Below are 10234 nucleotides of genomic sequence, written 5' to 3'. Positions count from 1 at the left end.
GTACTACACTACATAAACTGGATCTTTTCTCGATCCTTGGCTTTTAAAAACTGGGCTCAGGAAGCCAAGATTATCAAATGCTACAACGCCGATATTTGATTCAATTTGAAAACGGCCGCAATTCTTGGCAAAATCGCAGTTTTCTCGGTTCATCTTTTACAGATTTGCCCAATGCTTCTGATAGAAATGGACCAAATGACGAGGACATAAATGTTTACCAGACGTTCTTGCTCTGCACCAACCGTTTGGAGTATCATTGATTCAGAGATTTGTGACAAATTGTATTTTCGTTATTTCATTTTTCATTGTGTTTCAAATCTTGATAAAAGGGACAGTTGGAATAGTTCCATGAAGAAAGTCCCGCCTCTCTTTTTGCACTCTTCCTCCCTTCGTCCTATACCGGTTCTCCATCATTTTAAGCCACCTCATCATTCTTCTCTCATCCACTGTTCTGAATCACGTGAACTTATGAAAACTACTGCATACAATCTTTCCGACTAAGAGTTATCGATTTGTTCATTGACCTTTGACTTTTCAACCAAAGAACAAAGAAGGCCCATTATCCTTACATGTCTTTTACTTCCGGCTTGCAACGTCACTAGAAGCACATGGTTAGTTGAATGACGCATCAAGAAAATTAGTTTCTTAGTTTCTCAGGCATATAATGCAAAACTTTTAATAATATGGAGATCATATGATTTGATTTGGTGTATTTCGATCTAAGTCATTGAGTGTATTTCAAGAATGTTTTTATTAGTATTGGTGAGGGTGGGAGCACAAATACAAGGAAGATCAGAGAAGATCGAGGGAAAAATTGCACTGTTAGAGTTCTATTTGTCACGAAGGGTACTTGGAAATGATTCAACGTTTTCGCGTTTTGTGCTGCAAATGGTTGTCGATCATGAGCTGATCCTTAAACAATTAATGGACAAAATACTGTGCGATCGAAACTGGACTACCACCCTCAAATTTTGTCAATGGTTCAATGGCCAACGAGCATGCCACGAGAATGAATTATCTTTGTCCAAAAAGCCGACAAATCTTCAAATCCTGTTTTGTTCAGTCCTTGAATGTTTGTAAGTGTTATATTCTAGTCATCGGTCATCATTTCTATCTATTAATTACTCCTGCTCCTACCATGACACCCGCTGTAGAGATTTCCTCTAAAAATACCTCCCTCTGCTAACAATGAATATGTAATCAACAGCCACCACTTGGCGACCACACATGGTGCAGCCATTAATACCAGTCTCTACGCGAAAGATCCCTCCCTCAGACGACTACGAGCACCAGTGTGAAACTGGGGCCCCAAAGAGACGTAGTGCGTGGTTGCACCAAGCGAGAGCGTGGTGCCTCCAGAATGTTTTTGACACTTGGCGATGGATTTAAAAATATGTTTAGCACACTTTTAGATTGCCTTCAGTAACCTAGTTTTTCAAAGTTAAAAATCTTTGGATCTGTGTTGGCTTTTCCAAACCTCCCGAGTTAACTGAAGCCAATATTGGCCAAGGAATTTTTAGACGTGGCTTAACGACTGACTGCAACAGATCAAGCCTCGTGATGATATTTATGGACCTATAATATGCACTCCTTTTTAAGGATTTTTCTTCATGCCCTGAAACAAAGCAAAGCTGAACGAAAGGGTTGGATAACCATAAACTTGCGTTTCAATTAGGACGATGATTAGAAGAAGTGCATAGAGCATGGACATTGTACAACTGATCAAAAAACAACAGAAATCTAATTGTCAGACCTGTGTTGCAAATTAAAATTTCATGTAATTGTATTTATTGGTTAGTTTTTGCGAACTTCCATTACACTGTTGGGAATGGATTCCCTCCAGTTCCAGATAAAAAAAATGTACCCTTGGTTGAACATCTTTTCTGATAAATCAAAATTCACGCCATAGCACTGAAACATTCAAAATGGAGTAATAAGATATGCCGCCCCAGTGTCCGGTTTAGCAATGGGTTCAAACGTTACTCCCGAAGCATCACAGCGCCGAACACCCTAACTCGTTTCGACGCAGCAAGTCCAATCTGGATGTGTGCATTGGATTAAACTTTTTCAATCCGATCAGATTGACCAACAATTTTCGGACTGGGGCTCGGATTCAGTTTGGCGAATTCCAAACTCAACGCGAAACTTCAGAATTAACTGAATGTATGCAAGTTTGTTTTGGAAATGGCTTCTTTCAGAATTCTCGGAGGTGATCAAAGAACATTAAAGTTGCAAGCAATAAATAAACTACGGTCTTAAAATCAGTGTTAACAATTGTTTAGCATTTCACACATAAACAAACACCTTCCGATGAGCGTAGCTGGAGGCGGAAGTTCTAAATGTACTCAAGTGAAAATCGTGGAATCTCAAATTCAATCCCTGGATGGGTCATTTATTGCAAGTCTTATCTTGGCTGCAACCATATCCAGCATTGCTCAACCAGTCAAGCCAATAACCCTAGATAGGGGCGACTTTACCCATTTCCATAACATAACCTTTACTGAATCCATCCTCTGGAGAACTGGGTCTCGATGTTTTGATCGGAGAACCATTGTTTACTCTTTTGTGTATCGGCCGAGCCAGCCGCACAAAACACAAGAATGGGATGAATTTTATGTGGAGCACATCCGAAAGGAAGAGCGGAAGTTCCTACCGTAAAATAAACCGTATTGGCGACTTCTACCCATGGATCTCCTAAGTTTCTAGCAACAAGAGCATTTGAGCATCTCTCCGGTCGACGATAGTCTGACAGTTGAAGACGAAGAAGAAGCAATGATGATGAATGTTTAGCCAATTGTCGAGATATGATCCAAGAAGAAAGAAATGGTTCTCTTCCCTTTTAAAGAAAGGTGATCCCAAGAATTTCCTTTTCATTAACTATGCAAGGGCAAAGGGTGTCATGACGAGTGTAGAGAAGCGAACAAAGCCTGAACACAAAATGCCCCTGAATCAATCTTATTCCACTATTATCGAACAAGACACTTTGAAGTGAGCACCAGATGATGAGATCAATCCAAAAGATGGTTGTTTTCTTCATCATCTTGCAACACATGCCATTCTCAAGGGGAGCACAACTACGAAGTGTAGAGTTGTAATGAACGCGTCGAGTAAAGATGGACAATCCAAGAAATCCTTAAATGACCTAGTATATGCGGGCCTCAATCTGCTCCCAATATTGTTAAGCTTCAGTTACGTTTCGAGTCGAAGAAAGTAGCAATCATTTCTGACATTACAAAAGTGTTATGAAAATTTGGACCCCATGTAAGAGGCTTAAGTATTCCGTATGGTGGCAGTGACATTCGAGATAAAATCATCCTCGTTCTAAGCCATTTGAGTTTCTATTACAGACGATTGATATGTTTGCCGCTGATTACCTTGAATCAGCTCAAGAAATCCGTTCCAACCTGTATCTGGACGCTCTCTCAACCACTGCTGATTTTAGTGAAGATCTTGTAAGAAAGCTCTTGGACAACATGGGCACAGTCTTGGCTTTGGGTGGGTTTAGGGCCCACGAATTTGCGAGCAATTGTTCTGGCGTTCTCGTGGATCAGAATGGTGATGATTGTTTGACTGGAATCGTCTCGACTATTGGGCTCCAGTGGGATACCCTTTAGAACACCCTTGGATTCAATTACACGAGTAGATTAGCCTCCAAGTTTGATTCGAAGGGTTTGTCCGAGCGGTCTGCTTTGGAAACTACAGAAAGCATCTACGATCCACTTGGCCTGATATCACTGTCCGCGCTCCTTGCAAAGCTTTTGATGCAATGGCTTTGGCTTCTACAACTCGGTTGGGATGATCCACTCCCACCGAGCTTGAGCGGGGACGTGATTGAAATGGTTGAGCCAAGTCCAGCCTAAAGTTGAGCCTAAAGGAATATACCGTCCCTTGGGGTGGGATGGCATTCAGATTCGTCGTTCCTGGCGATATCTGTTGACGCCTCAAGAGTAGTATATGGTGCCACAGTTTATTTCGTCACTCGGTTTCGTCAACCCAGAATTTTCGGCCAATTCTTGTGACCGTGGAGGGTTGATGTGCGTTTTGCAAGCACCTTCAAGCCCTGGATTCTCGAAAGCTTGGAGATGCTCTCAAGACGCACCTTAAGCCTCTACGGTCACTGCAATTGACCCTAAATCCTCGGTCGGGACAAAGCTTATGAATGCTTTAAATACATAAAATATCAGATATCTTTCGTACCTTCACTGAATACAGTACAGCCCCAATCTCTCAAACCTCTCCCAATGCGAGCGCTTTTTCATACCCTCAATGGTCATACTAAAACATCTTTGGACCTGCTGGACCTTTTGCAAACCTGTTGAACTAATTGGAGCCCAAATTATTATTTGTTCTTTACTGCGAGACAAGCATCTCATTTGATAAATACAGTTTTTCAAGGCCATACATGTACATACTGTTTTGATATTGTGGTCATTTTGGGCCCATTCTGGGATACCAAGATGCAGGGAAGCCGTTCGAGGCGAACATCCACTAGACAGGTAAAGGGAGAGGGGGGAGACTTGGGATCGAACCCATATACCCGAGCACTACTTGAACAAAAATGGGCGAGGCATATTCAAGATGCGACTGAACAATTGGCTTGTGCGGAGTTAGCATTGTGATGCTATCTCAGGACTTAAACGTGCGATATATGTATCCAACCACATTTTTGAAAAGCTTTGCCAACTTTCAACTGTATATGCTCATCGAACTTTCCAATATCTTGGAGGACTACACCTAAATCTTTAATGAATGAGACCTGATGAATGTCCTTGCCTTCATCATCTAATACTCGTAGTAGAGAATCTAATGGAGTCGGTCCAAATGTCATTGAGTGGAATTTCATTCAATTCAGTTTTAGGTACTCTCAGCCTCTTTAGACTAGATATGTTCATCGTCATTGAACTTTCCAGTATTTTGGAAGATTACCCCGAAATCTTTCATTAACGAGACATGCTAGATATCCTAACCTCCGATATTCATGGGTTGAGTGTTCATCCAAAGGTCATATTACTCTCAGCAATATTGAGTAAATTCGATCTATGTATGGCCTTTGCAAGGGGACTGGAATCTTGGCCATTCCTCCCAGAAACGAACTTCGCATCTCGTAGGAATTACCAAGATTCCAGTAAATGAGTATATCTTTTTTAAGACTAAGTGTGCCATGAAGACCGGTAAGTATTTTTTCTTGATGTGACCTGACTTCATTACCCCATTTCTAGAGCGTTGTTGGTTCTTCGTCTTTCATTCTTGTTATTTGTTATATTGGCCCATATGCTTTAATAGTTTAGGAATACTAGCAGCAGTATACAAGTAGTATACTAGCGCGTTGCTTAGTCTAATGCACTTTGAAAAGTAGAGTTTCGTTGCACAAAGAGCCATCTAGCGGGTTTGTGACGAATACTGTGGCCTTTCTAGACCCTTTACTCTAATGTTACCAGAAAAAAATTGCTAAAAATAGCGGAATGAGAGTTTTTGCCACACCACCATAAGGCTTGAGTGTGTGCAAAATGATGGCTTATACATTTTCTTATTTAAGAGGCAAAGTGCTCTTATTTACAATAGCGCTTTTGGTGCCACGATTTGGGTAGACTTACTCATGAAAACACTCCTTTAATACCTGAGCAATTCGAAATTTTTAGCGACGTAGGTATTGCACCCATGAACTTGATTGGCAATATATCACTGTTCTGGATTGCTTATCAAAGCAAAACACTTTCTGACGGGCGCTTAATGTGCTAATCTGATTTCTTGAGAAACCGTAACCTAAAAAACGCAAAATTGACGTAATAGCGCCAAAAATGGCGACTCTACACTAGCAAGACTGACTTTCTTCATTCTTGTTGTGTTTTTTAATGTTGGGCGACATTGGGTGGGTGTGAACATTTACTAGATGTCTAGAGAGTAAAATGGCACCCCAAGATTGTTTCAGTTGTTCTTTACCCTGAATGTGCAATGGGATCTTCTGGCTGAGCTTGTAAGTAACTTTTTGGTTTCACTCCACAAAAACAGCAAATATGGGTCCCAATTTAGGCAGGATTTATGAAAATAAAACTAATTTTATCACTGTTGTACTTTTGAAGTTAAGGTAAGCTTTTTACCAAACTAGGCCAGCAGTTTGCTCAAAGCCAGATATCGCCGTACACCCTGATGACATTGGTACCATAGAAGAAGTAACATAGAAGAGTAAAAATCGAGTTTGTTGTGGAATTTTACTGTAGCTGAATTGATAACCAGTGGACAGTCCAACTCTAGCTACCGGAAACAACGCGACTACAATCAGAAACTATACCCTACCAGCCGGTCAGCTGACATTCATTCGCTCTGAAAACTAGTCCGCCTGGCTAGCTCTCATCGCACTCTCAAGGAGTTACTTCTTTTATGTTGGTACTGTGAGAAGTTAAAGGTTGCGTTGAAACAGTTTCATTCTTACGGACTACGTCGCACTTCTAATGCAATACAATCGCACGAACTTCAAAGAGCTGATACGCTTTTGAGACACTGTAACAGAGGTTTTCTCATAAGCATGATTAGGAATCGAGTTAATACCCTTTTATCAACAGCATAAATCTACTGAACACTGTGGTACGGGAAGTACTCTTTCTTAGCATCGTCCTGCTAGTTGCAGTATTCTCATCCAGGATACTAGCCCAAACAACGCTCACACACACTAGCTGCGTGGCAAGGTAGGCGTCAAATTTGAGCCGAAATTAACGTTCGAATCTAGTTATCATAAAGTTCAATGAAAATATATCGGCCTAATCTTATCTCTTAAAAATGTAAGATATGTTTTCTAGAATGTTGCTTCTTATGGCGGCACTCTTCCTGTTATAGCGCATCACATCAGGCTGCTATTGGCATACCTTAGAGCCCTCTAGCCCTCTAGTATACCTCTAACTCGTTTCCCTTACCCCCTCAAAGCATATCAGCCATTGACTTTCTTTTCGCTTTTTGAGATGTTTTTGACCAATACTCTGTTGATACACCGTTCGATGTCAATGAGTGTTACCCCTCGAATTATAGCAATGAATAAGATGCAGAATGCATCAAAAACTAAAAGAAAAGTATGCGTTGAAGTCTTTTTGTTTTGGAGTATTTGCCCGTGGTTTTAACCAAGTTTGTTTTTGAAGCTGCTTACCCAAGTAATCTGAAACAGGGGCAATATGGTTGTGCTTCATGACCACTTTCAAATGGGCAGCTTTAGGTGAATCATTGTCAGCTTCATTCAAAAACCATCGGTAATCCATTGCTCCAGCGTAATCTTCTGTTACAGCCGTTCCAATGTCAGTTTGCTCATCTAATCGATCATATCGCAGAATCTCGGAATCCGTTTGTTCGAACCAAAATTGACACTGTAAAGATTGTTTCAATCCAAATCGTTTAGAAAGTGTTCCCTTGTTGTGCATGATATTAAAAGCGCATTGAGGAGCGATTACCGTGGTTGGTCTTATGAAGCCACCAATAAAAGTCAAGAAGAAAAAGAAGCCCTTCCAAACGGAATGCCTCATTGTGCTCGACTGAGGGAACCTCTCACTTATTATTTGTATGCATGCAGCGGAACGTTTGGAAGTTGGACAAGACTAGTTACGGTTTCTTAATCCTCAAGACCCGAGAATGCACGGTGATCGATGAAGGTGGGGTGGCGCCACAAGATTAATACCCGTGCCTGACAATGGTCATCCGAGTTATTATTGTGTTACTAACGAATGATAAATTGAGATTGCAAGATGAAGCAACCGTTTCGAAATCAGACCCCCTGAATTACTCTGAATCATCGTAGGAAGGCTGATTATTCCAGAACGATTTTTTTCCATTTATACTTTATTTAAAATTAACAATGGAGTGCTCTTTTCTTCCCATCTTTAAATCATACATGTGTGATGAATGAGATCACACATACTTCATTGATTAAGAAGGTCAGTGAATTATTCGGTCTTTTTTAAAAAGTGGAAAATTTTTCCTTCAATTCTTATGGCGGGATTTTCGTCATGCAACCACCCAATCCACCAAAGCTTCCCAATACTAAATCGGAAGTAAGAACAATAATGGAAAGCTATTGATGCTAAGATATTTTTTTAAATATCTTACAAGCGTCAAAAGCAGGTACCAAATATTTTAAGGGACCTATTCTCACACTCAGAGTCTGATTACATTCTAAATGCCTTACCTTTAGCCATTAATTAAGCCAATCGATACCACACTTGTCTTCCTCATATTAGGAACCATCCCGTTTGCCCTGCACTGAAGACTTTGCCGTGATTGTGGGGTTGAGCCTCGTGTGGCTTCGTTTGATTTAGGTAACCCGTCAAAACCCTTCCAAATCTTCAGCATGGCCACCCGCCTCTAGAGACCCTGCCCGCCTCCATCTAACCGGATGTTGAAGTATCCACTGCATTTCTGTCTAACCAGACCCCGTTTCCCGCAGGGTTCTCCTCGAGAATAATCCCCAGGCGAGACGGGTTTTCCAAATCTGTTTTTTTTCTAGTTTCTCGTTTTTTACAATTGGAACTTTGTTTAAAAAACTTGGAACTTTTGTAAATGAGGATGTTCAGATTGAAATCTAGTTTGAACGTCTACGTACCTTTTTGTGATTCAAAAGACACTGGAATGTGTTTGTTATTTGAGAAAACATCTTCTGAACTGAAACATACTTATTATTAGTCCAAGTTTTTAGGATAATGCCCTTTTGCAACCAAGATTGATGTTGCGTGACTTTGGTGTCTTGTAAATAGAAAAAGCAGTTACAACATAGTAAGACAAATTAGTTGCTGATTGTAATCTTGTAATTTTTCGCAAATAGAAGTCAAGAGAACAAATCATTTCATCAACAAGTCATAAGTATTAAGACCAAATACATTACATAATTTATTTAAACAATATTTTGTGGACTTTTGTGACAACTCTTTTAATTTAATGAGTCATATTACAGTTCTGCGGTATCGACAAGCAATTGTGTTCTACAGTACATTCCTTGCGATATTTAAAAACGAATTTTAATGCAATTCAAAAATCTCGAAAAAATCGTATTAATGTTACCCTGGTGGGATTCTTGTCAACTGTCACCCAATTAGGTGTTGGCACACCATGGTTCCATAACGGATCAATGAGGCCTACGTACTCCCAACGAATATTAGAAGGCAGCAAATTAAACAATGACGGAGCCCGAGAAAGGAGAGAAATGGACTTATTGTTCTAAATAGCCTGGATTCTCGAGGGCTTGAAGGTGCTCTCAAAACGCACATTAAGGTTCTCTACTGTCACAAATATTGACCCTAAATCCTGGGTTCGGACAAAGCTCATGAATGCTTTCAAAAACGTACAGTTACAGATACCTTTCGGACCTGGATTTATGAACGTGGCAATTTTATCCTGTCCAAGGATCATCCTGTTAAACTGGCCGTCAAATCCTCGGCAGCCCAACGTTTACAACAATCCGTCAAAGTCAAATCGGACGTGCACTCCCTCTGGACCATCAAAAGCCAAGGACAACTTCTCAAACAACCGAGCAGGTTGAGCTACTACTGGTTGATGGGTGGTCCCAAATTAATGAACGGACTCAAAAAATGTTCCCAGAAAAGATTACCCAATAACTTAATTCAGCTATTGAAGATCGTGGGGATTCCATCTTACATTAGGCAATGATTATTAGTCCTATATTCTGAAAATTAATGGCCCCGTCAATTTGAAAAATTATACAATGGAGTTGTTGTCTCTTATTTTATTTTTGATTGGATAATTTGGCTAATTCACAAGACTTTTTTTTAACTCTCAACATTGGGGTAAAGTTGCAACAAAATTGCTACTTTTTGTTTTAATTGTCCTGACTCCTTCGCAAACTTTGGGCCTATTCTAGCTTTTGTTCCAAAAAATGATCAAATGATCAAATGAACATACCCAGGTACTCTCTGGGTTTCGACTTTCCTCTATGTTCTCGGGATTTTGTACTTGGACTGTCACATTTTGCATTGTCAAACTAAAGCTTCCTCGAGATTGTTTTTACGCAATAACCTCGTCCAACCTGTGTTTGTATTTTTGTATTCCGTGAGTAAGTGCATGGTGGCTATTTAGATTGGCATTAATTAACGAAGTGTCATGTACGTATGCCAACCAAGTTGTCATAGAGGTAGATAGTGACAGTATTTCGTGCTGCTTTTAACAAACCCTCTAGGCAGACTTAATGCTGGCTTTACATTTTCCGGAACTTTTTCTGGGAGTTGCACTAGCCACTGCGCCCGTT

At 40.3% G+C, this 10234-nt stretch overlaps 1 protein-coding gene across 1 annotated transcript in view; it reads right to left on the bottom strand.

The window, feature by feature from the left end:
• Positions 1–7535, bottom strand: part of LOC131891200 (uncharacterized) — a 21467-nt gene extending 13932 nt beyond the window's left edge. Inside the window, exons 1-2 of the mRNA XM_059240724.1 lie at positions 7434–7535; positions 7136–7349 (exon numbers count right to left, since the gene is read on the bottom strand). Of these exons, the coding sequence (XP_059096707.1) occupies positions 7136–7349; positions 7434–7505 (286 nt within the window). The 5' untranslated portion in view covers positions 7506–7535. The remainder of the gene's footprint in view (positions 1–7135; positions 7350–7433) is intronic.
• Between the last annotated feature and the right edge of the window lie 2699 nt (positions 7536–10234).

Source organism: Tigriopus californicus, chromosome 11 (assembly GCF_007210705.1).
Source record: "Tigriopus californicus strain San Diego chromosome 11, Tcal_SD_v2.1, whole genome shotgun sequence".
Taxonomy (NCBI): domain Eukaryota; kingdom Metazoa; phylum Arthropoda; class Copepoda; order Harpacticoida; family Harpacticidae; genus Tigriopus; species Tigriopus californicus.
This window is presented reverse-complemented; position numbering and strand designations above follow the sequence as displayed.